At 50.7% G+C, this 27,081-nt stretch overlaps 1 protein-coding gene across 1 annotated transcript in view; it reads right to left on the bottom strand.

The window, feature by feature from the left end:
• The window catches only part of GABBR2 (gamma-aminobutyric acid type B receptor subunit 2), a 521,049-nt gene extending 498,877 nt beyond the window's left edge, over positions 1 to 22,172 (bottom strand). The window contains exon 1 of the mRNA XM_016189321.2: positions 21,672 to 22,172. Coding sequence (XP_016044807.2) covers positions 21,672 to 21,998 — 327 coding nt within the window. The 5' untranslated portion in view covers positions 21,999 to 22,172. The remainder of the gene's footprint in view (positions 1 to 21,671) is intronic.
• Between the last annotated feature and the right edge of the window lie 4,909 nt (positions 22,173 to 27,081).

Below are 27,081 nucleotides of genomic sequence, written 5' to 3'. Positions count from 1 at the left end.
GCCAAGCGGGGGGCTCAAACCGGGATCCTTATGTTGATCCTTGCGCTTTATGCTGTGTGCGCTTAACCCGCTGTGCTACCGCCCGCCCCATCAGTCACTTGTCTGCCGTGTGATGTTTAGAGCCTGTTTCTGGTAATGACCTCGGCCTCCCCATCACACAGTGGAAGAATTCCTCCCTCCCCAGCTTGCTACTGATGATGTGTCTGGAGGAAAGAGTCAAATCCAGAACTGTACAAAGTCTGTGACTCCTGTTGCTTAACTGTTGAACTAATAGCTACTAAGGTCATCATAAGAGCTAAACAGAAAACCAGTTATATGTCACTTTGCCAGACTGGGACACAAAAGAGGTCAAGTCTTGGACGTTCAAAGAGGAGAGGGACAAGAGTCCCACGTTCTACCCTCTCCACTGGGAGCTTATCCTATTCTTTCCTATTCTTTTTATTATTATTATTATTTGTTATTGGATAGAGACAGAGACAAACTGAGAGAGAAGGGGAGATAGAGAGGAAGAGAGACAGAGAGACACCTGCAGACCTGCTTCACTGCCTGTGAAGCGACTCCCCTTGCAGGTGGGGAGCCAGGGGCTTGAACCAGGATCCTTACGTCGGTCCTTGTGCTTTGGGCCACGTGCGCTTAACCTGCTGCGCTACCGCCCAACTCCCTATTCTTTCCTATTCTTTAACCCTCTGGGGGTATGGACCTGGGGTCATTATGTGGTACAGAAGGTGGAAGGTCTGGCTTCTGTAACTGCTTCCCTGTTGAACATGGGCGTTGACAGGTCGATCCATACTCTCAGCCTGTTGGGGATTGTAGATTCTTACAGATAATCTAGAGATTAAGATAATTAAGATAATTCTTGAGATAATCTAGAGCCTGTTTGCCTTTTGTTTCATTATTTTTTAGTTATCTCATTGGGGGTTTCATAGTTTGTGGTACAGTTGCTGACATGAAAGAGACTTTCATGCCTGAGGCACCAGAGGCCCAGGTTCAATGCCTAGCACCACCATAAACCAAAGCTCAGCAGTGCTCTGGTACAAGCAAACTAAGGAGCAGAGAAGTGAAATGACTGTCCCAGAGCTTTTAACACACATGCCGGGCAGTATCTGCACCACTGAGTCTCCCTGGAGCCCACCCCCCAAGTCAGACCCAGAGGTCAACTTCATCGCTGTCACACGATACCAGTGTGAGGGATGCATTGGATCGACCTTCTCATGGTGCATCCCGTGAGTACCCATTCATTGGGGAAACTGACGATCCTTCCTAGCCAACTGAATCCACATGGATCCCAGTCACTTTCAAAGCCAGCAACAAGCAGCTCCTGACAGCTTTCAACCTGACGCTGTTGACTGGCTACGGAAGAAGGGCAAACGCTAGAAGAAGAAGTGTGATACCACGAGGACAGGCCCAGGGTCTCCAGAGAAGGAAGCCCAGGTTTTGCCCTGTGACAGGAAGTAGTCCTAGGCCACCACTCCCGGGACATTCACACAAACTGTGTCAGGGCCCAAACAGAGTTGAAGGTCACAGTTCTTACCAATGAGCTGCATTCAGTTGTCACTTACAGACATGTCTTGGCCAGGCCCAGTCCCTGAGGGCAGGACTCCAGCATTAGCCCAGATCTCCACAAACACATACATACATCTCCTACTTTCTGGGCCCCGACTTCTAAGGAGGTCCCAAGGGCAATCTCTTTCCCTGCACTCAGGACATGTTCTAACAACTGTAAACCCCAGAGGGGGAGAGTCAGAATCGCATTTCTTTCTCTCCAGAAGACGCAGCGTCCTCTAAACAATAGCGCTGCTGCTCCCAGGTCGTGTCAAAACTTGTAAGAAAGGGGCTTTTAAAGAACTATAGAAATTATCTCTGAAAAGTATAGGCCATCTCATCTCCCAGGGCCCTAGTCAGGGAGTCCTGGGGTCCCCACACAGACATGATGGGCCTTGACCTCTAACAGATCCCTCTGACCACTGATACTGGTCATCTCCATCAGGAACAACACAATGGGCGTCTTTATTGGCCTCTACAGGACCTTGCCCTCAATGTGGATCAACAATGGTAGGGGCTGTTCCATTTTCTGAAGGGAGGTTGGACCAAAATCCTCTACCTATCACCTGAGGAAGATGGGTCCAGCAATGGGTGCAGCCTAGAACATTCCTAGCTATAACCACAGAATGCCACCTCAGACCTACAGGGATGCAGAGGTTCCACAGGCTCCTGCACTGAATATGGGCCCCAGATCAGATTGATGCACTTTATAGTTAACAATATTTATATACTTTCCCCATATTTGGGAGATACTCTCTTCGCTGATGCAGCTTTCTAGTCCTATTTCTGACTCTGACACCATCTCTCCAGACAATACTTTTAGCCCACCTGCATATTAGATGTCAGGCTTAGGCAAAAACTACTAATGTCATGGGCCCCTTGGAATATACCTATAACAGACCTACTAGCTTTTTCCAAAACAGAGACCCCAAATCTCAACTGTTATATTCTTGCTTTTAGGTTCATGATTAGTCAACAATCTGTTCTGCTTTATATGTTAACTCTTTTTCAGCCACCAGCTTCCAGATGCTACCATGATACCAACCTGACTTCCCTGGGCAGACGACCCCACCAATGTGTCCTGGAGCCCCATCTCCCCAGAGCCCCACCCCACTAAGGAAAGAGAGAGACAGGCTGGGTGTATGGATCGGCCTGCCAACACCCACGTTCAGTGGGGAAGCAATTACAGAAGCCAGACCTTCCACCTTCTGCACACCATAATGACCTTGGGTCCATACTCCTAGAGGGATAAAGAATAGGAAAGCTATCAAGGCAAGGGAGGGGATACAGAACTCTGGTGGTGGGAATTGTGTGGAACTGTACCCCTCTTATCTTATGGTCTTGTCAATATTTTTTATTTTTATTTTATAAACAAATAGTGGTCTGGGAGGTGGCGCAGTGATAAAGCTTTGGACTCTCAAGCATGAGGCCCCGAGTTCAAGCCCTGTGCCAGAGTGCTGTCTGGTTCTTTGTCTCTCCTCCTATCTTTCTCATAAATAAATTTAAAAAAACATATAAATAAATAAGTAAATAAATGAAAGAAAAGAACTTCTAGAATGTTCCCTGAGCCAGAGCCAGATAGGAGCTGGACCTATTTCCAGTTATACCCACCTCCCTGCATCTAGATTTCCTGATGCATTTTATTAAATCACAGTATTGGGATAAATAACGATTGATAAGGCTGTTGTCACATGCATAGTTTTTCTCTTTATCTCCCATCATGAGTGTCTGCCTCCCAGCCCTTCTGTCAAAGACTTATTCCTTCACTATAGTCCAGGGGATGAACTCAAGGTCTAGCTCAAGTACAGAATCACTGAGCAGCCTTCCCAATCCAGTTTTTCATTCATTCATCCTCAAGAAAGGAGCTGGCAGTGGTGCAGCTGGTAAAGCGCACACATCACCATGCCCAGGGGCCCAGGTTCAAGCCCCCGGATTCTCACCTGCAGGAGAGAAGCTTCATGAGAGGTGGAGCCGTGCTGCATATGTCTGTCTGTCTCTCTCCCTCTCTATCTTTACCTCCTCTCTCTATTTCGCTCTGTCTCTATCAGTAAAAGAGTCACTGCTCGTGAAGCCTCCCATGTAAGTGGTACCCCCAAAGCGATGGAAAGGGACTCAAGCCCGGGTCCTCACTCATGGCAAACTGTTCACTCCCCCAGGTATGCCGTGTCCAGCCCCCGCCCCCACCAGCACATCTGTGCACAGTTTTCTCATATCTAGTCCGCTAAACAAAGCTGGAGCCTGCTGTCCAATGCACCCATCAGACAAGCTCATGCCCAAAGGAAGTAACCTATCTACTTCTTCCAGCAGGACTGAATTCCTACCTCAGACTTTCCCAATGTGAAGGATCACGGTCTTTCTCCTGCACCTTGCCTCCTAGGCACACAGGTGGAAGCACCCAACATAATGCCGGGTACAGAGTGACAGCCCCACAAGGCCATTTCAGCTCACATTCCGCACCATGGTACCCAGAAGGCTGCCATCGGTGGCTGCCAGGACCACAGACTGGCAAGGACCATGAATGGGGGATGGGGAGGCCACAGTCCATCATATGGTCTCAATCCCAACATCCACAGAACCCTGACTGGCACATTTTATCGGCAGCTGTGGGGAGGCTGGGCATCCCCACCCGTCACCCCCTGGCAAAATTCTCAAGCCAGACCTGTCGTTTGCAGACTGCCTTGTCCAGAACTCTAAGGTCTCAGCTAAATACTTGTACATCTGTTAGGGCAAGCCGAAGTACTTTCTGGAAAATAGAAATACTGCTGACACATGGGCACCTCAGCTGCTGCTCTAGACACTCCCATCTGGGCACCGCATCATTCAAGCTGCTGTGCCAGTTTGTGGGTTTGGTTTGGTTTTTTTGCATTTGTTTACTTTGACTTTGCCACCAAAATTGTCACTGAAGCTCGGTACCTGCACAAGACAGAGGCAGGGAGAAAGGAAAGTGGGAGAGAGAAAAAGACACTTGCAACAGTGATCCACCACTCATGAAGCTTCCCTCTGCAGGCGAGGGCTGGGGCTGGGGCCTGGGTTCTTGTGCACACACCTCCTAGACTTAGTTTTGTTTTGACTTTTTTTAAAATGATTTTTAACTTTATTCTATTTGATAGAACAGAGATAAATTGAGAGTTGGGGGGAGATAGAAAGACATCTGCAGCACTGCTTCACCACTGGTGAAGTTTCCCCCTGCAGGTGGAGAGATGGGAGGCCTGAACCTGGGTCCTAGCGCATGGTAATCCGTGCACTTAACCAGGTGCGCTACCACCCGGTCCACTTGTTTTGATTTTTATTTCATGAGGCTTATCCCTGGAGCCTGGTGCTTGCATGGCTCTAAAGTTTCTAGCACCTGTTCTCACAGCAGGTGAGAAAAATAGAAAGAGACAAGAGAGAAAGAAAGACACCTGTAGCACTGTTCCACCACTCGTGAAGCCTCCCCAGGCATGGTGATGAGGTGTGCACTCCACTAGGTGTCGCACCACCCAGCACCTGATGTTCAGTTTCTGCCCCAGTTCCCAACACCCCATGATTTCAAATCTGGATCCCACTGTTGGCTCACATCCCAAATTTAGACAGACCTCATTAACTCTTACACCCCCATGCTTCTGCCTTGGGACTTTTATTCAGTAGTTTGGTTGTGGACGATCTTAGGTCTACTACAAGTCAAGACAAGAGAGCTGGCTTCTGAAGCCCTCTACTAGTTGAGATGAAGGTGCAGTAAGTACCTCCAGGTCTAGATATTTCCACAAGACAGCCTGCTGGGTCACAAGCCCTCAGCCTCCTGTCAAACTTTTCTCCCGAGGTGTGATGGACTCAATCCCCTGCACTAGGAGGCTGAATGAATTCACCATGTGACAAAGACGTTATTGGAAACAGCCAGTGGCCCTGAGAAAACAACCCAGAATTAATTATTCTGTGTGTTTAGTTTCAGGCATATGTCCTATTTCTATGTCTTCACAACTTTTTTTTTCAAGTTTCTTTTTTAAATTTCTTTATTAATTTATTGGATAAAGATGGAGAGAAACTGAGATTTAAGGGGAGATAGAGAGAGAGAGACAGAGAGACACCCGCAGCCCCGCCTCACCACTCGTGAAGCTTCCCCTTGTAGGGGAGGTACAGGGGCTGGACCTGGAGCCTTGTGGACTGGGACATATTCATTCGCTCAACTGACTGAGCCGCCACCCAGGCCCTTTCTGCAACATTTTTTAAATTCATTTTATTAGCTACCATTGATTGGATAGAGAGGCAGCCAGAAATCGAGAGGGAGAGGGTGACAGAGAGGGAGAGAGACAGAGAGACACCTGCAGCCCTGCTTCACCACTCGCAAAGCTTTCCCCCTGCAGGAGGGGGGCGGGGCTCGAACCCAGGTCCTTGCACATTGTAACACGTGCGCTCAGCCAGGTGCAACACCACCCGGCCCCCCTTTTTGCAACTTTTTAAAGGTCTTTTGCTTTAATCTAGTTCTTTTTCCTCCCTCCTCCCTTCCCTCCCTCTCTTCTCTCTCTCCTCTCTCTCTCTCTCTCTGTTATTTCACAACTCCATGGAGAAGCAGGGCAGACATGTTTGTCCCCTTCCCATAAAAGATAAAACTGAGGGCTGGGTGGTAACACAGCGGGTTAAGCACACATGGCACGAAGCGCAAGGACACACCTACGAATCCCAGTTCGAGCCCCTGGCTCCCCACAGCAGTGAAGCAGGTCTACAGGTGTCTACCTTTCTCTTCCCCTCCTCTCCCGATTACTCACTGTCCTTTCTGGTAACAACAATAGCAATAACAACAGTAACAATAATAACAACAACAACGGCAACGCAATGGAAAAACTGGCCACCAAGAGCAGTGGCTTCGTAGTGCAGGCACCGAGCCCCAGCGATAACCCTAGCGGCATATATATATATATGTAATCAAGGTGCAGAGAAGTGAAATAATTCCTTCCAGGGCATCCACATGTGGGTCAAACCCTGGGCTCTCTCTACTGCACTGCTCTCTCCCTTGAGCTGAAAGGCCTATTTCAGGAGGCTAATGGGCAACATTTCTTTCTTGCCTCCAAAGTCACCCACAGTGGAGCAAGCTGCCCCTCACAGATGTCTACTGACATCTCTTCCTCTGTTTAGAGGCTCTGTTGCGGCTTTGTCCAGAATGGTTGTGTTAGATGGTGTTGGGCATCACTCATGAAAAACACATTTGCTGAGCAGGACACATGCCAGGACCCTGCTGCCCGGTGCTCCTGTCCAGAGGCCCCCACTCTCTCATGAACATGCCCGAGAGGCTGCAGCCTCTCACTCAGGCACCACCAGGACCCAGCAGGCTCAAAACAGACAGCAGATGCCCGTCGTGCCCTGGGAGCTGGCCCACTTCACAGACAGGAGCAGTGGGCAACAGCCAGAATCGACAGCACAGAGCTACAGGGCTTCACCCAAGCCAAAAGCTCAGTACAAAGGACTAGGAGACCTCACCCCTGGGCTCTGGGTGCCCCGAGATCTCCCTAATAGTAGACAGGCCCTAGAAACAACCACTTCACTGAGTGGCCCATTGTGAGAAGCCCAGACACTGACCACAGAGCTTCTCTGCACACTTCAAACATCCGGTCCCCTGCTGAAACAAGAACCCATGTTGACGCCCCCCCCCCCCCCCCCCCCCCGTAGCCTTTGACCCGCTGGCATGCATGGTAAGTGGGTGGGGCAGACAGCATAATGGTTATGCAAACACGGAGTCCATGCCTGAGGCTCCTCGGTCCTCAGCTCTACATGCCAGCCCCAGAGCCTGCAAAGTACTCAGTAATTTCAAGCTCCTACCTAAATCCTGGGAGTTTACCAAAAAAAAAAAAAAAGAAAGAAACTGATTTAGGGGCCAGGTAGTGGTTGAGCACACGTTACAATGCACAAGGACCCAGGTTCAAGCCCCCAGTCCCCACCTGCAGGCGGAAAGATTCAAGAGTGGTGAAGTGGTATTGCAGGTGTCTCTCTCCTTCTCTGTCACCCCCTTCCCTCTCAATTTCTGGTTGTATCTAGCTAATAAAGATAGTAAAAAGAATTTTAAAGAGTTTGGAGTATTTTTTTAAAAAAAATTTTGGTTTATAGGCTGAGCCAAATGGCTCACTCGAATAGTGACTCTTTGCCATGTGCTCAACCCAGGTTCAAGCCCAAGCCCAGTGCAGTCAAGTTTTCCTTTGCTGCGGGGTCAAGGCAGGGAAGACAACTCTAGACCAAGGTCCAAATTTGTGAAAACACCCTCTTCTCTCTGCCACCTCCAGACCCCGTGCCACGAGCACAGCAACAAGGCATCACTCCACAAGGTCCTTCTGTGGCTGGTGGTGACTCATGGCGTCCTTGCCAAATGGCAGGAGAAGGGGTCTGCTGCCGCCAGCAGCTGTGGCGTGTGGGCACTGATGAAGACAGATGAGTCCATTTACTTGGCACTTTGGATATACCACTAATTTTCTCCATGACAATGACACTGCACCCTTCCAAGACTCAGAAAGTTAAAAAAGAGAAGAAAAAAATTGGCAGTATCAGAGCATGTCACTATGTTCTCCTGACTCAAGCAAGAATTCTCAGGCTCTCAGATGCTAGTTCACATAATAATTTGCTCTTACTTGTTCACATAGTTCTAATAAACTTGTTCTCCATTTTGGGACCCAAACTAGACCCAGATTAGGGAGGCAGGTACCTCCAGACTGTGCTTCCCTGATTCCTGAATCAATCCTGATGGGGGCAAGACAAAGAGGAAATGTGGGGGCTGGCTGGTGGACCACCTGGTTAAAAGCACAGAGTACGAAGTTCAAGGACCCACATAAGAATCCAGATCAAGGCCCCAGCTCCCCATCTGCAGAGGAGTCACTTCATGGGCAGTGAAGCAGGTCTGCAGGTGTCTATCTTTCCCTCTCCCTCGCTATCTCCCCCTCCTCTCTCGATTTCTCTCTGTCCTATCCAATAAAGTGGGGGGGGGGTGGCGTCCAGGAGCAGTGGATTTGTAGTGCTGGCACCAAGCCCCAGCAATAACCGTGGAGGCAAAACAAAAGGAAATGTTTCCAGCTCTGCACAGAGCACCTGGAACAAGTCTTGCTGTTCAGGTGATTCCAGGGCACCCTGTACGAACACTATGCCCAGCCCTGCCCAAGACCACCTGGCTCTGCAGGCTGATGACTTCATTCTCCTGGAATGGAGTCCCAGCCCAGCTTCTGTTGGGGCTCTCACAGTCCCTGGAGGTGGCAGTGGGCTATCAGAGCACAAATCCTCTGCCTACCAGCTGCTGGTTGGAGCACTGTTCCAAAAACGCATCTCCTAAAAAGCCACAGTTCATCTCAGTCACTGGAAATCATTTCTAGATCCTGCTGTACTTTGGAAGAAGCTGTGTTTGCCAGGGGACAGGAGACTGATGCCAGCTTAACACATAACCTCCGACTGGAACATCCAACAAATACCCTTTGGGCCCCACAACTACAGTCCCACACTCTAAGCACTGCAGAGCAAAACGGGGGAGGGAAACGGCTCAGCTGGAAAAGCACATGCCTACCATGGTTCAGGCCCTGGGTTTGGCCCTGAAGCCATATTGTTAGCACCATGGACAGCACCAATGGCATTTCATGAGTGGTGAAATAGTGATATTCTTGTTCCCTCTCTCTCGTTTGATATGATAAAAACTGGGCCAGGATAAACCTCCAATAAATCCTTCTCTCCATTGTTACCGGTCATTTCTATCAGGAACAACAAAATAGACCCCTTTGTGGGCCCCTATAGGACCTTGCCAGATCAACAATGGTAGAAAATGGTGCATCCTCCGAAGGGAGGATGGACAACATACTCTAGGCTACACCTGAGGAAGATGGGTCCTGATATTGGGGCAGCCTGGAACGTTCCTACTCATGACCACAGAATGTGAGCTCAGATCTACAGGGATGCAGAGGTCACACCGGCTCCTAAGCTGAATATGGGCCCCAGATCACATCAAGTTGATGGGGTTTACAGCCAACAATATTTATACCCCTTACCCATACTAGGGAGCTACTCTCTTCCCTGATCCAGCTTCCTGGTCCTTTTCCCAGCCATGACAATAACTTGGATCCACTGGGATATCAGATTTCAGGCTCAGGGGCAAAAAGAAAAAAGAAAAAAAAAAAAACTAGTATAGCCACAAGCCCTTTGGAATATAACTAAAATATGCCTATTAGCTATCTACAAAATGGAGGACCCCCAACTCTTCATCTGCACTAATTCAGCCCTGAGATCCATGACTGGTCAACAATTTGTTTGGCTTTGTATGTTAACTCTCTTGTCAACCACCAGGTTCCAGATGCTAGCAGGATGCCGACCAGACTTCCCTGGACAGACAACCCCACCAATGTGTCCTGGAGCTAAGCTTCCCCAGAGCCCTTCCCCACTAGGGAAAAGAGAGAGACAGGCTGGGAGGATGGATCGACCTGTCAATGCCCATGTTCAGCAGGGAAGCAATTACAGAAGCCAGACCTTCCACCTTCTGCATCCCACAATGACCTTGGGTCCATACTCCCAGAGGGGTAAGAATAGGAAAGCTATCAGGGGAGGGGATGGGATACAGAGTTCTGATGGTGGGAATTGTGTGAAGCTGTACCCCTCTTATCCTATGGTTTTGTCAATGTTTCCTTTTTATAAATAAATTTTTTTTAAGTGGGCCAGGAAAGCAGCTCAGAGATGTCATACATGGGCTGGGTGGTGGTGGACCTGACTGAGTGCACATGTTCCAATGTGCAAGGGAACAGGTTCAAGCCCTTAGTCCCCACCTGAAGTGGGAAAGCTTTGCGAATGGTAAAGCAGTGTTGCAGGTCTTTCTCTCTCCCTCTTGACTTCTGGCTGTCTCTATCCAATCAATAAAGATAACAAAAACATTTAAAAGGGCAGGGGTAGGTAGTATAATGGTGATGCAAAGAAACTCTGATGCCTGAGGCTCCAAAAATCCCAGGTTCAATCCCCCGCACCACCATAAAACAAACCTGAGCAGTGCTCTGGTAAAAGAAAAGAAAAGAAAAGAAAAAGAAAAAAAATTAAAAAGAGATGTCACACATGAGAAGCCCTAGGTTCATCCCTAGGTACTACATTAAAAAATAAAATGAAATAAATAAAAATAAAGAAATTAAATAAATTTAAAAAAAGACCGAGCAGGAAGTTCATCTCTGTGGCTTGGCATCTCAGGCACTTCCTCAGTTTGTTAAAAGGACACCTATTTATCCTCTTAGAATCAGAGCTCTGGGTTCCAGGCTCTTCGATCTGTTTATTTGTTCGATAAGTATTTATCGGGCTCCTGCTCTGTGGCTGGCCCTGAGACAGAGCCTGGAGGGAGCACAAGTGATCCAAGCCCAGCCAGCACCTGACCGCCCTGTGCTCATGATGACGCAGGCCTCCTCGACTCGACCCGTGCTGCAACTCAGAGAGGCGCAGAGGCTTCCCTGCGGCCCCAGCAGCTAAACTAGACTTTGACACAAGCAAGCAGAGCCGACCCCACCTGGGACTCACAAGCTCAACACTGTGACCCATAACACCTGCTGGTTCCTGGAAAGGCACGAGGAAGGCATTTCACCAGCCCTCGCCGTCCCTCGTTATGTAAGTGGCAAGAAAAGGGAGCCGGTGAACGCAGATGCTCAGTGGGTAAGCTCTTTCTGCTGTTTGATGCTGTCTCCTTTCTAGAACCAAAATAGCCCCAAACAGTAAGCAATGAGAAGTCACTGACATTTCATCCCAGACGTCACGGGGAGGACCGAGCAGGGGTCTCCAGAAGGGGATGCTGACTTGATGATGCTTGGCTTCCACCCCTGGTCACTGTTTCTGTCTCGACCACCTGTTTAGACCGTGGATTCCTCAAGGCCAAAGACATGTAGAAGACGCCTTTCAAGATGAACTCAGTGGGCTAGAGAGACAGCAATTATGAAACAGACTTTCATTCCTGAGGCCCTGAGGTTCAGTCCTCCTCTTTCCAGATATCCCTACTGGCAAGGCAACATAAGAAATTAAGAGTGAGGGCGCAGCGGTGGTGCACCTGGTTGAGCACATATGTTACAGTGGGCAAGGATCCAGGTTCAAGCTCCCACTACCCACCTGCAGGTGGAAATCTTCACAAGTGGTGAAGCAGGGCTGCGGGTGACTCTATATCTCCCCCTTCTTCTCAAATTTCAGCTGTCTCTACCCAATAAATAAATAAAAACAATAAAAATATTTTTTAAAAAAAGAAGAGGAAAAGAAGATCATAGATAACAGTGTTTTTGACTGGCATCCTGTTTTGAAGTTGCTGGCCATTTCACTTACTTCTTAGGACAGCCCTGTGCAGTCTGTACCATTACCCGCACGTGGTACAGGAGTAGTGGCAACAGTAACGATGTGAGGGCCAGTGTTCACTGAGCACTCACCTTCTAGAAAGAAGGCGTTGACTCTTTGACCTGCATTGTTACACACACCCAGCATGGAAGTTAATATGTTAGCCTATTTCACCCACACAGAAACAGAGGCACTCTGGCTTGTCCAATGTCACTAAGCACATACAAGAAATGTATAAGAAGGGATAAGAAGGCAGGCTCCTCGGGTGGGTGCCAAGGTGCTAGCTCAGTCAATGGTGCACGGACCCAGGGGGACTGCAAGCAAAGAGTCTGCCATTTTGTGCCCAGGTTCATCCCCAAGGAGAGTTCTTTCACTCCCTGACAGCTGAATCCAGTGGCTGTCTTGCCTGCCAGTGACCCCCCCCCCTCCATCCTGTGGGCCTCCCTTTGCCTGGCCTCACTCAGGACTGCCCATCCTCCTCCACACTGGCCTGGGCTGCCTCTCAAAATCTGCTTAGACCTCAGCATCTGCCACAGAACCTTCCTAGCTCCTCCAACCTCTGTATTCCTACCAGCCACAGTCATGCCACCTCCAGATTCCAAAATCTCTCTTCGCTCCTTGAAACTCAAGAATATAGCCCACTTTTCCTTTTCTTTCCTTCCTTCCTTCCTTCCTTCCTTCCTTCCTTCCTTCCTTCTTTTCTTTCCTTCCCTTCCTGTCCCTTTCCTGTCCCTTTCCTATCCCTTTCTTTCCCTTTCTTTCCCTTTCTTTCTTTTCTTTCTTTCTTCTACCAGGGATTGAACTCAGGGCTTCAAGCATGCTCTCTCCCATTAAGTCACCTCCCCAGCCCACTTTTTATTTTACCTTTCTACAAAGGAGAGACCAAAACACTGCTCTAACAAGTTCCACTTGCTTTGTCTTCAGTGGTATCAGGCGGTGCTGGGGATCGAACTCAGGGTCTCACACATGCACGGCAGGCAGGCCCTCAGCTACATCACCTCCCCAAGCCCAAGTCCAACCCTGACACGGGCAACCAAGGCCTCCCATACCCACCATCAGCACACAATTCCCTCCAGTGATCCCACACTCAGATAAGACAGCACAAGTCGGGGGCCTGTAAGCACATTCTTACAGACCCTTCCTGGGATCCAGCCTCCAGGTCCCCAGAGCTATGTGTCAGCATTACACTCACTCTGCTAGGTCCATATCTTGACTTGCTTCCTACACAAGGCCTCTCTTGATCTACATCTGATCTTCCCTTATTTCTTATCGTCCCTGACAGTGACCATTTCTTTCTTGATTTCAGCATTCCCCAAAACGCGTGCGTTCCTGGACAGCTAGCATCCAAACTGTCAGGAAACACCTCTCACACTCTCACAGCCTCGGATATCCTTTAAGGGACCAACTCTTCTCCACTCTGTATTCCTGTGGCTGGTTAAGTTCACCTGGTCTTCCCTTCTCTCCAAAAGCCAGCAGATGGCCCAGACCTAGCGGTGTCATCTGATTGGGCCAGAGGTAGGCACATGACCCAGTTCAAGCCAATGGGAGCTGAGTTTGTGAGTGTACACCTGCAGCTGCTAAGCTCCATCTGTGCCACTACACAGGGCCAGAGGGTAAAGCCAAACAAGGAGCAAAAGACAAAGAGGGAGATAGTTTCAAAATGTCACCTGAACCTCTAGGCTTCGTCATACCTGAATACAGCACACCCCAGTGGTTTGCACTCATATTAAAGCAGCTCAGAGAGCCGGGTGGTAGTGCAGCGGGTTAAGCACTGGTGGCGCAAAGCGAAACCACCTTAAGGATCCCGGTTCGAGCCTCCGGATCCCCACCTGCAGGGGAGTCGCTTCACAGGTGGTGAAGCAGGTCTGCAGGTGTCTGTCTTTCTCTCCCCCTCTCTGTCTTCCCCTCCTCTCTCCATTTCTCTCTGTCCTATCCAACAACAACGACAGCAATAACAACAACAATAAAACAAGGAAAACAACAAGGGCAACAAAAGGGAATAAATAAAAAAATAATAATAAAGCAGCTTAAGCTGAGTTTCTGTCACTTGCCACAAGAGTCCTATGCAGCACACTTTTTAAGAGCTGAGGACCAGGGGCCAGATGGTACCACACCCGGTAGAGCGCACGTTATTATGCAAAAAGTTCCAATTTAAGCCCCTGGTCTCCACCTGCAGAGGGAAACTTCTGGAATGGTGAAGCAGTGCTGTAGGTGTCTCTCTCTCACCCTATCTCCCACCCACCCCACTCCTCTCAATTTCTCGCTATCCTATCCAATAAAAGGGGAAAAAATAAGAGGGGGCCAGGCAATGACACACCAGGTTAAGCACACATAGTACAAAGTGCAAGGACCCACGCAAATATCCCAATTTGAGCCCTTGGCTCCCCACCTGCGGGGCGGGGGTCGCTCCACAAAAAGCAGATCTGCAGGTGTCTCTTTGTCTCTTTCCCCCTCTACCTACCTCCCCCTCCCACTCTCAATTTCTCTCTGTCCTATCCAATAAAATGAAAAAAAAATGGCCATGGGGGTCCGGCCGTAGCGCAGCGGGTTAAGCACACTTGGCGCGAAGCACAGGACCTGCATGAGGATCCCTGTTGGAGCCCCCGGCTCCCCACCTGCAGAGGGGTCGCTTCACAGGCGGTGAAGCAGGTCTGCAGGTGTCTGTCTTTCTCTCCCCCTCTCTGTCTTCCCCTCCTCTCTCCATTTCTCTCTGTCCTATCCAACAACGACAACATCAACAACAATAATAACTACAACACCAATAAAAAGCAAGGGCAACAAAAAGGAAAATAATTTTTTTTAAAAAAAATGGCTGCCAGGAGCAGTGGATTCTTAGTTTAAGCACCAAGGCCCAGTGATAACCCTGGTGGCAAAAAAAAAAAAAAAAAAGGAGGAGGAGAGGGGAAAAAATGGGGGGGTGGCTGCACCAACCCCAGTTGCCAGTAAAAATAAACAAAGAAAATAAAAGCTACGCTTGTTTAAAAAGAGCTAGAGACCATGTGCCATGTGGTGCATTGGGGCTACAACTACAAAGAAGTAAAGCGAGCCTGATCCTAAAAGAGTTCATTTTCTAGACTGAGATAGAACTCACTTACCACGGCATGCTTTCTCTAAGTGAATGACTCGCTGGCAGTTGGCATATTCACGGACTTTACACCAGCATCACAATCACTTTCTTAGAGGAAAAAGAACAAAAGTGTGCTTCCCCCTCTTCTCTCCCTCTGCACCAGCAGCCTCTCGAACCCGGGGCTGGGTTTTGCTCCTTTCTGAAACACCAGCAACTGCAAGGGGTGCTTTGCTAACACCTGTTCATACCTCTTCAGTCTCAATCCAACAGTGCTGTGGGTCCTTCTGAAAGTCCAGTGAAGAAGAGGACAGGGCCATTGAGGAAAGGGTGTGTTTGAGAACTATGTCGCCTCTGACTTCTCTATGAGTAACCTCAAATTGGAGCAGACTTCCTGAAGACATGCACAACTGGGATTGTTTCTTTGGCTCCCTGAATCCTCCCAAGTTTACTACAAAATTATTTAAAGTCATAGCAAGTGGGAAAACACAGAAGTCTAACAAGAGGGGAACAATTAGGCAATTATGGTGCTCTCAAAATATACAGACACTAAAAATCATCTTTACAAAAGACATGTTTTGAGGAAATGAGAAAAAATCCCTAATCAAATGCTAGCTGAATGAAACAAAGTATAAAGGAGCATGAAGAATTAGAGAAAGACCCTAAGAAAAATAGTAAACATTGGCAGCCAGAATAATACTAATTACTAGATATAATTATCTTTGTGTAGGTGGATTATAGGGAATTATTATTTTTCTCAATATTTCTGTATAACTTTCAATTATTTGAAAATGAACATTACTTTAATCAAATAAGAAATGCCAACATAAATGTATTAACTCGGGGCCAGGCAGTGGCACATCTGGTTAAGCACACAAATTTACAGTGCTCATGGACCCAGGTTCAAGCCCCTGGTCCCCACCTGCTGAAGGAAAGCGTCACTAGTGGTGAAGCAGGGCTACAGGTGTTTCTTTGTCTCTTTCCCTCTCTATCTCCCACACAGTTCTTAATTTCTCTCTGTCACTATCCAATAATAAATAAGTAAAAAAAGTTTAAACATAATGTTTTTAATGGACCCCTTTGTGGGCCACTATAGGACCTGGCCCTCAGTGTGGATCAACAATGGTAGGGACTGTTCCATTCTCTGAAGGGAGGTTGGACAGCATACTCTACCTATTACCTGAGAAAGATGAGTCCTGAAATTAGTGCAGCCTGGAATGTTCCTAGCCATGACCACAGAATGTGAGCTCAGACCTACAGGGATGTAGAGGTTACACTGTGCTGAATATGGGCCCCAGATCAAATCAGTGCGGTTTACAGTTAACAATATTTATACACTTTCCCCATATTAGGGAGCTACTTTCTTCTCTCTTCACTACCATGATGCCAACCTGACTTCCCTGGGCAGATGACCCCACCGATGTGTCCTGGAGCCCCACAACCCCAAACCCCTGCCCCAATAGGGAAAGAGAGAGAGAGAGGCTGGGAGTATGGATCACCCTGCCAATGCCCATGTCCAGCAGAGAAGCAATTACAGAAGCCAGCCCTCCCACCTTTTGCACGAGAGGGATAAAGAATAGGAAAGCTATCAGGGGAGGGAATGGGATACGGAGTCCTGGTGGTGGGAAATGTGTTGAAATGTGCCCCTCTTATCCTATGGTCTTGTTAATATTTCCATTTTATAAATAAAAATTTTAAGAGAAGAAATTGAAAACAAAATAATGTGCTTACTCAGTACATGGTTACTATTATTTTATTAATGTCGCTACCAAAAGAAAAGAACTGTCACATAAAGAACAGTTCTGAATCTCCTACAAAACTGGGAAGAAAAAAAAAAAAAAAAAGGGAGTTGGGCCGTAGTGCAGCAAGTTAATTGCAGGTGGCGCCAAGCGCAAGGACCAGAGTAGGGATCCTGGTTCGAGCCCCCGGCTCCCCACCTGCAGGGGAGTCGCTTCACAGGCGGCGAAGCAGGTCTGCAGGTGTCTGTCTTTCTCTCCCCCTCTGTCTTCCCCTCCTCTCTCCATTTCTCTCTGTCCTATCCAACAATGACGACATCAATAACTATAACATAATAATAAGTACAACAATGAAACAACAATGGCAGCAAAAGGGAATAAATAAATAAATAATTTAAAAAGAAAGGAAGGCAGGCAGGCAGGCAGGAAGGAAGAAAAGAAAGTTCACTGCTCACAAAGCAGGGAGGTGGCTCACCAAGTAGGGAGCACAGATTACCATGCACAAGGAGCTGGGTTCGAGGCCTTGCCACCACAAAGAAGCACCCGCATAGCGGAAGCTTCATGAACAGTGGAGCAGTGCTGTAGTGTCTCTCCTTTTTCCCTACCTCTCTGTCTCTCACTCTCTAGGAAAAAAATTAAAAGATGGCTGCCAGAGGCAGTGGAGTTGTGCAAGGACTAAGTCCCAGCAATAACCCTGGAGGCAAGCAAAAAATAAATAAATAAGAAATAAATAAATAAATAAATAAATAAATACAGTGTTCCTCAAAGTCTTTTTTTTTTTTTTTTGGTATACCAGGGCTTCATCATAACCGCACAATTCTATCCTTCCTAACAATCTTTTTTTTTTTTTTTAAGTTATGAGAAAGACAGAGAGAGATTGAGACAGAAAGAAGAGGAACCACCACAGCACTTACTGTGCCTATTGCTTCTTTGTGGTGCTGGGGATTTTGGCTTTGCAAAGCAAGCGTGCACGTGATGGGGTGTGCTGCCTCACACCACCCTTCAGAGTCTTTCAGTCAAGCGTGTAAACGATCCAATCCACCATGTTCACTTTTTCACTTTGACTGCCAGGAAGCTCAGAGCTCAAATTTCATACTCAAAAAATGCAATCACCAGGGTCGGATGGTGGTGGTGTGTGCAGCTGGTGGAGTGCACATGTCACAGTGCCCGAGGATGGAGGATGGGTGCCAAGTCCCTGCACCCCCCACCCCATCCCCACCTGCGGAGGGGGAAGTTTCACACATGGTAAGGAAGTGTGACAGGTGATTCTCTCCCTCTCAGTGACTCTTCACTGTCAATTTGTTGTGCAGGCACCAAACTTCCAGTGATCCTTCTGGTGACAGTTTAAAAAAAAAAAAATGTAACGCCCATCCCAGCCGGGCTTCTTAGCCACGTTCATGTTTACTTGTATTTGTACTTCCAGTTGTCCTGTTTGTGTTTTCATATATTCAAATCCTCCTCGGATTGCATGCAGAAGTATTTGGAGGAGTAGAGAACCCCAGAGAGAAGACGCCCCGACCAACAGAGGCTTTGCTGGAAGGTCCCATTCTTTCTTTCTCTCTCTTTCTTTCTTTCTTTCTTTCTTGCCTCCACGGTTATTCCTAGTGCCTGCACCACAAATCCTCTGCTCCTGGAGGCCACTTTTCCCATTTTTGTTGCCCTTGTTGTTGTTTTAATTGTTATTGTTGTTACAGTTGTTGTTGGAGAGGACTGAGAGAAATCAAGAGAGGAGGGAAAGACAGAGAGGGGGAGAGACAGATAGACACCTGCAGACCTGCTTCACCTCTTGTGAAGTGAGTGAGGACCCCCCCCACCCCCGCAAGTAGGAAGTCGGAGGCTTGAATCGGGATCCTCATGCCAGTCCTTGTGCTTTGCACCATGTGTGCTTAACCTGCTTGCTGCACTACCACCACCGACCCTGGAAGGTCTTTCTTACAAACACACACAGCACTATGTGGGGCTTCAACTAGTCTGACTATTCTGATTATTTTAGGAGTCAGCCCAGATAGATCCAGAGAGCAAGGCTGACCCAAAGATCAGAGTAACACATTCCAGGCTACATCTACGTCTGTCTCCATCTCTTTGAAACAGAAAGTCTGTCCCGGCTACTCCTTCTCTGGTTTCTAACTGACAGCACATGTCAGCAGAGCCAGCCAGAAGCCATTCTCTCACCACATCCATCCTGCATTCACAGCGACAGATAAGTGACACAGCAACCAGAAAGTGATCAAGGGATTTACACAATCCACAGGATGACCCATGGAAATAAAACAGGCCCTACCACTCTAATGCGGACTCAAACACCCCCCCACCCCAGGTTGCCGTGCATTCTGCTGCAGTAACTTGTACTGATTCTAACGTTGGCTCAGTGAAAAAGTTGTCTGTTCTACAGGTAAGCCACCAGATCAATCCCTAGCACCACCATAAGCCAGAGATTGAGAAAAAAAAAAAAAAAAACTGGGTAGATAAAATAAAATTGTTAAGGAAAGGTCACTTGAAAAAAAAATACTAAGTATGCTATCACTTGGATAATCTTCTAAACATCTTGCTACGTGTTGAAAAGAGCTATGTTTATTTGCTTTTAAGTTGGAATTTGCTTTTTTTTGGTGATAAGCTCATTGCCTGTGAGGTTTCAAAGGCAAGACAAACCAAGAATATTTTAGCTGTGACCATTCTACCACACCTAAAGGTTCAGTATCTTCCTTCTGAATCTCTCCCCAGAGGAAAGGACGGAAGGAAGAAAAGGAGGGAGGGAAGAAGGGAGGGGGGGAGGGGAGACCGGCATCATCTATTTAGAACCTGCAGCAAGTCAGCTAGAGCCCCGGCTGCTAAGCATACAGCTCAAAGCCATGTTCCACTCTGGCCTAATAACTCTCCTAGCCATCACATCATCACCACCTTGCAGAGTACACAGAACAGCCCCACTTTTTCAGAGGTGGAAATCCAGGCTTAAAGAGATGAAAATTCCTAGTTCAAGGTCACCCAGAGAGAAGACAACTGGTGTCTGACTAGAATCCAGGTCCCGCCAGGCCCAGAGCTCAGATTCTGTTAGCATTCACACACAGCTGGTGGTATCTCCCTGCTTGCCTCAGGCTGGGGGTCTTCTGCCTTCCTCCTTGCTTCCTCCACATGCCCATGGATGCAAGAGCTTTCTGGCTGCCTTATGCTCTTGACTTGGGACCTCTCACTTGGAAAGTCATCAAAAATACACTTGGAACATAAAAATGTAAGCGCTTCAGTTCACATCCTGAGACTAAGCACCCCTTTCCTGCCATTAAACAAGCTAATAGGAAATCTTTCTCCGGGCAGCTTTTTGAAGGGAATACACTGATGATGAAAACGTTTGGTGGCTGACAGCATTTGGTGATGGGGGGGGGGGTGTCACCCTCTCTACAAATGTTTTTGTCTCCCTCCAACCGCGCTCCTGTCTCTCTTCCAAGAGAACGTGTACGGAAGCAACAGAGAAGCCTTGCCAAGAAGATATGCCCACGGATAACTGCACTGCCTTCCCCATGTATGTGTGCAAGACAAGTAGCCCGAGGAACTTGGAACCCTGGGACAAAGATGAGGGCCACCGGAATGTCATCTGGAAATGACTGCACACCTAGGAAGGGAGCCTCTCTGCTCTGCTCTGCTCTGCTCTGCTCTGCTCTGCCCACAGCAGCCTGAGTTGGTTACATCGCCACCAACTGTCACCCTTTTCTTCACCTTTTATTTACAGCGCAGAGCAGGCTGGTTCATCAGTGAAGGGGGAGGTGGGCAGTCAGGTGCAGTGGAGATTTCAGCTCCTTCTCCGGGAACCCCCCAAAAAGGGGGGAGGGGTGGTCCTATAGAGAAGGAAGCGAATGCCCAGGAGGCTGCAGTGATCAACTTTGCAGTGCGACCCTCCTCCCAAACGGAGGAGCCTGGGCTGGAGAGGAGTCGCCCCAGGCAGCCCCAGGCAGCCCTGGTCAAGCCAAGCGCCTCAGCCCTGCTGGAAGAGGCGCCAACCGCACAGCACAGGGAGTCACTGCCCCCTGCAGGCCGCGCCGCGCCGCGCCGCGCACACTGCGGCCCGGGCTCCCAGGGAGCTCGCTCAGTCCGGAAAAAACTCAGCCCGCGGACCCCGCGCCCCAGCCCGCTCCCGCAAGACCCCTCGCCGCGCCCCGGCCCTCGGGCTGCGGGTCTAGTCCGCGTGGGGCTCCCGCCCGCCCTCGGGCCGACAGCTGGACGCGGGGGCCGGGAGGAGCGGGCTGCCCCGGGCTCTGTGGCTCCGGCCCGGCTCGGAGGAGGCCGGGAGGGCCGGCCCTCCGCTGCGCTCCAAGTCCCCGCGCGGAGAAGCTGCGCCTGCAGCGGCCAGGCCGGCCCCACCCCCGGCCCTGGCCCCGGCCCCGGCCCCGCGCGCGTCCAGAGCAAGTCCCGCTCCACCCGCAACTAACGAGGCCCCGGGAGCGGGTCTCCTCGCAAAACCGCTCGGGCTACCGGCAGCGCCCCGCACAGCTGCGCAGCAACGCCGCAGAAGCGGCCGCCCAGCGCCTGCCCGTGCGGTGCGGGCTCCCAGCCGCCGGCGCGCACCACGCGCCCAGCCCCGCCGCGCCCTCTGGCCCCTCGGGTCCCCGGTCCCTCCGGACCTCACAGCGCGTCCTGGCTTTCCCGAGGGCCCCCGAACAGGCCGCCGCGGCTCCCCCAGCCTTAGGGGGCCCCGTCTGCAGGCGCGGCGTCTGTGCCTCCCGCCCCGCATTCCACAGCCCACCCGCGGGACCTGGGCACGGGCAACCGCGGCAGGCCCGTCTCCCATTCCTTCTTTGACCAAAGGAGACCCTGGCCTTCCACCCCACACCCCGAACACTTGTTCACATCCACAGATGGGGGGGACTGTCAGCTCGTCTGTGCAGAGCTGGGCCATGCAAGCACGGCGGGAACCGGCGGGCGAGCACCCAGCGCGGTGCCCTGGCCCGGCAGCGGCGGGTCAAGCGGGGCTCTGGCAAAGGTCCGGTGCTCGTCCCTGTGCAACACCCCCTCCCCAGCACAGTCCCTCCCCGCTCCGACGGCGCGGACGACCGGACACTCACCTCGGTGTCATAGAGCCGCAGGTCAAGGAAGTAAGGGCGCAGGAGCGACTCGTTGCGGATCTGCTCGATGGCCAGTTCCACGGCGGGAAGCACGCCGCGCCCGATGCTGCCCTTGGCCACCTCCTTGGTGAGCGGCATGAGGCCCATGATGGAGAGTGGAGGGCTGCTGGGCGGCGGCCGGGGGGCGCCCCGTGCCCAGCCCCAGGCCCCGGGCGCCAGCGGCAGCAGCAGGAGCAGCAGCAGGAGCAGCAGCAGGCGCGCGGGCGGCGGCGGCGGTGGCGGCGGCGGCGGCGGCCCGGGCAGCCCGGAGCTCTGCGGGGAAGCCATGCCGCGCCGCGGGCTGCGGGCGCCGGCTCACTCGGCCCGCATGGCCTGGCCCGAACCGCCGCCCCGCGCCAAGCTCTCCCCGCGGCGCCCGCGCAATGGCGCCCGCCCCGGCCGCGGCTCCGGCTCCGTCTCCGGCTCGGGCTCGGGCTCGGGCTCGGGCTCGGCTCGGCTCAGAACGGCCGCGGCGGCGGCGGCGGCGCCCGTGACGGATCAATCACGCCGGGAAGGGGTGGGAACGAGCGAGCGGCGCGCGGGAGGCGGGGAGCCAGCGAGCGAGCGAACGCGGCGAGGGGGGCCGGCGTCTCCGCGCGCTCTCTCCAGCGCGGCCGCCCAGAGCCGGGCCGCCTCCGCCCACCCCGTGCGCGCTCCGAGCCGCTCTCCCGCCGGGAGGCTCTGCACGGCAGCCCCTGGAGCCCGGCCGGGGGCGGGGGGGGGGGGGGACGCGGCAGGAAACGCGGGAGGCGAAGGCGAGGCTGCTCCGCGGCGGGTTGGGCCGCCTCCGCGCCCGGGGACGGGCGGTGTGCTGTGCGCCACGGGAGGGGGGCGCTGGCGCTGCGGCGGCCGCAGGGAGGGCTGGCTTCCCGGCACACGCGGGTACGCGCCCCCGGCCTCGGCCGCTGCCCGCCGACGCGGGGGACCCAGGTGCCCGGAGACAGCGGTGGGGGCGGCACGCAGCACCACCTGCGCGGAGGTTCAGAACTGCTTCTCTTGGGGGGGTGAGCTGGAAAGGTCTGGGCTGCGAGCGCGCCACCAAGGCGCCCCGGAGGCACCTGCAGCCTTTGCTCACCAGCTCTGTGCGGGTGGGCGCCTGGGACCCCAGACCAAGAAAACCGCGGGCGCTCGGACCGGGTCAGCGCTATGGTGTCCTGCCCTTATGACCTTGGCTGAGAGCGCCTGACTCCCCCACCCCCATCCTAGGGAGCAGTGTGCCCCCCTGTGCCGACCCTAGGGAAAAACTGGAACCTCACCATACAGGAGCACTACCACCGCCCACCCAAGCATTTGACCTCCCAGTACCCCCACTCCTGAGGGCTCAGCCCTAAAATTCTCTCTGATGACAATTGCGTCCTTGGGTCATCGCAGGGTCACGTTTCCCTTGCCTTGGCCTTCTGCCAGGTGACAGACACCTAGCTACACTGGTAAAATGGTGCTGGGATCTAATTCAAAGTCTTGAAGCACAGTAAGATATCAAATCAGAAAACATTTTTGATCCACAGCTAACCATTGCATGTGATCTGGAGAATCCTGTAACAAGTTTGGGAGTTTAACCTTCAGTCAACACTTAGTACATGCCTTCTATTGTAATCCGCACAGTAGCCCTGTGAACGAAGTATTGTGTTTCTCAGCCTCACTTTGCAGGCAAATACACTGAATACAGGCTCTATACCTTATAAAACTACGCAAAGCTGTTCTGGGTGGGCCGGGACCCAGCACCAACAGGAGTGCTGCCGAGTGCAGTAAGAGCCAAGGTGGGTAGGGCTTCTTCAGCAGAGGGGCGGTGGCCCTGGATCCCATTCTGAACTTAGGATCACCCAGGTGTGTGCTGAAGGATTTGGGGCAGACCATATGCATTAGCTGGGTGAGGAAAGGGCAGCCCTGACTCATAAATTAGGTGGTTTGTAAATGGAAAGGGGAGACTGAGCCCAACTCCTGGAGAGTTAGACAGTGCTGGGGAAACCAGCCAAATTCTCCCTGTCCTGACGTTTCTTTCTAGGCTTCTTTAAAATTCACTGAAATAATTCATTCTCTTCAAGCTGAAGTGTCGGAGAGTGGGGCCCACTGTCCCAAGAAGTCCAGGCTGTTGTTGCCATGAGGTCCAAGCGATTTGACCCCCAACTCTCCCTTCAGGTCTAGACTAGGGCAGGTCCCCCTGGCCTTTTGAACTAATGATGGATGGCTTCTCTGGAAAGGTGGCTACCTTTCTGCACATGCCTCTCCTCTCCCCTTAAAACAAAGGCCATGAATTACTGTACATTGTGTTTGGCCTAGCTTGAAAGCCACCACATACGTTCTTGCTCAGCTGCCCCCTCCTCCTCCTCTCCGTCTGACGTGCCTGTAATTTACCCTGAGGTGCCTGTAATTTACCTCCGGGGAAATATGCATTGTGAAGCTTGTGATCAAACCTTGTGTGGTCATTCTTCATTTGTGATCAAATAGTTTGTAGGTCAACATGCGGCTATGCATTGTGCTGCTCTGTGCTTGGGTTAATGATGACCTTGACCTTCTACCTGGGCAATGAGTATATGTACTTGCTTTCTCTCCCAAATATACGAATCGCCCTCCGAGGCTTTTCCCAGGGCTGACTGCTTGTCTCCCTGCGCACGTCACCCTCCGCCCTCAACACGCTGAGCTGCCCCGGGACCCTGGGGAGGGGGAGCTGCTCTGACCCTCCATCACCCAAAAGCTGGTGAGGTGGGGAACCCAGAGCGAGCTGTCCCACACTGAAGGGTTTGTCTGGGGACCTTATCATTTCCACAAAGAAAAAAACAAAAGTCCAGCGGTCAATAATCCCCCACACTGGAGTCAGCTGGTGTCTCACTTGGTATTACAAATATCCTGGAGTCATCGGCTCTGGCAACAGCCATTCCTCAACTCCTCAGCTCAGGTTTCTGAATGAGCTTTTTTTTTTTTTCTTTTTCCCTTAGTCATTTGTGTTTTCCTTGTAAACTATGCCAATATGGAGTATCCGCTGACACCTACATCTGGGAATAAGTCGAAAGCTAGGATAGCTTTGCTTGACATTTACTAAGTGGTTGAAGGCCCTGCCCGGCAATATGCCTGTAAGCACTCCCTCCATCTCCATCCATCCGTGAAGTAACTTGGTCCCAAGACACGTGTCCTGGGACCAACCCTGACCCAAAGATCGCCTGTCATCCTCTGCATCAGCCTGGCTCCAGGCCCAGCACTGACCCCATGCCCCATTTCTAGTGCCTGGCCAGCTCTTTGAGTCTGCTGTCCTACTCTACACAGGGGTTATAGTTTGGGTAACGACGGTCCTGACCTGCTTCCTGCCTCAGCCGCCAGCCTTGAGTACATGACCAACTGTTTGCTTTCTAATAAGAATTTAACCCTTCAACCAATGTTGTACAGTGACTATTATGTGCTGCATTTATAGGACTAAATAAGCCAGACTGAAACTGTAAGACCCTGCTTATACATGTGTGTATACATATACCTATACAAATACATATATATGACAGTGTGCAATGAAGAGGGAGGAGGAGACAGAGAGGGAGAGAGAAAGAGAGCTGCAGCACTGCTTGACCTCTCTTAAAACTTCCCCACTGATGGTGGGGAGGGGGGGGTCTTGAACCTGGGTCCTTACACAAGGTTACATGTGCACTCAACCAGGTGTGCCACTGCCCGGTCCCCCCCCCCAAACCCTGTTTTTATAAAGTTGGCTTCCTCATGGAGAGAGGCAGACAATAAACAGAAACAATATAGAACAGAGTTTGCCATGTCCGTGTATAATATGTACAGTGGAGAACAGTAAAGCAGGGGAAAAGATTGAGAGTGGCAAGAGAGGGCTGCAATTGGAAACAGGGAGGTCACAGGAGGATGCCTTGAATGACTTTTCAGCAGAGGCCTAAAGGAAATAAGGAAGCGAGACATGCAAATAGTGCTCCAGCTGGAGAGCAGCAGTGGCAGGGGGTAGGAGTGGGTCAGATGTGTCCAAGGAAGAGTAGTTACAAGGGTAGTTACAAGGCTGTGGTAGCACAAGCCGGGGGGGAAAAGTGGTAGCAGCCCAGGTCAGACAGGTGAGATCGTGTAGGAGCTGGGCATTGTGGGGACTTGGGCTTGCAGTTGGCAAAGCAGGAAGCTGCCAGATGCAAGTGCTAGAGCACTGATATGGCCTGGTGAATTTTAGCAAGATCATGCTAGCTGTCAAGTGGAGAATCATTAGTAGGGGGAAAGGGTATGAGCAGGGAGATTGGTTCAGAGGTTATTTGAAAGGCAACAGCCAGGGTTCAAGCAGAGGAGGTGGTGAGAAGTGGCTCGATGAATCATTGTTCCAATTATTAATGGGAATAAAATGCATTGGCAGATGCCAAGTCCCAGGACTGTGGTAAACACGGGTTCTTATGGGTTCATCTACCTCACAAGAGGCCAAGTAGATAGAAAGCAGCATTGCTCAGGGGAGTGTCCTAGAATTTGATGAACGTTAACCCACTTAGACGGGGCTTGAATTCTCCTCTTCTCCCTCCACCCCTACCTTCGTCACCATCCTTTCTCCCATACTGTCTACCTACACACAAGATCCAGAAGCCAGCAGCCAAACCCCCAACTCAGGTTGGAGCTGTGTTAAAAGATGCTACTCATTTCCATTTCTGGGTGTCTTGTGGCTCCATAGCCCATGTGGCTATGAGTCAGCTGGGTGCCTCACTCCTTTGAGCAGGTCCTTGATTTTGGAAGGCTAACTGGTCCTCCCCCTGCCATCCGTCCTTCCATCTTAGACTGGACACCCCTCACCACCCTAGTGCCCACTGCTCAGCTCTGCCTCCTCCAGGAACTAGGTGTAGCTTCCAACACCCTGTTCAGAAGTCTGACCTGGGAGTTGGGGTGTAGCGCAGCGGGTTAAGCGCAGGTGGCGCAAAGCGCAAGGACCGGCATAAGGATCCCGGTTCGAACCCCGGCTCCCCACCTGCAGGGGAGTCGCTTCACAGGCGGTGAAGCAGGTCTGCAGGTGTCTATCTTTCTCTCCTCCTCTCTGTCTTCCCCTCCTCTCTCCATTTCTCTCTGTCCTATCCAACAACGACAACAACAATAATAACTATAACAATATAACAACAAGGGCAACAAAAGGGAATCAATCAATAAAATAAATATTTAAAAAAAAAAAAAAGAAGTCTGACCTTCCAATCACGCCTGCCTCCTCTCACTCCTAGCAATAGGGACGTTGTCTTCTGGTCTTTTTTTTTTTTTTTTTAAGAAAATTATAAGCCACTGTAGAAAACACCTCCCATGCCTTTTTTATTCACCTTTACATTGAAATGTTTCTTTCCACCAAATAGCTCAGCTGTTTTTTTTTTAAGTACATTGTTTGTTTTCATTTCTCTTTTTTAAAATGGATAAGTTGTGAATG

This window comes from Erinaceus europaeus, chromosome 10, assembly GCF_950295315.1.
Source record: "Erinaceus europaeus chromosome 10, mEriEur2.1, whole genome shotgun sequence".
Classification (NCBI taxonomy): Eukaryota; Metazoa; Chordata; class Mammalia; order Eulipotyphla; family Erinaceidae; genus Erinaceus; species Erinaceus europaeus.
This window is presented reverse-complemented; position numbering and strand designations above follow the sequence as displayed.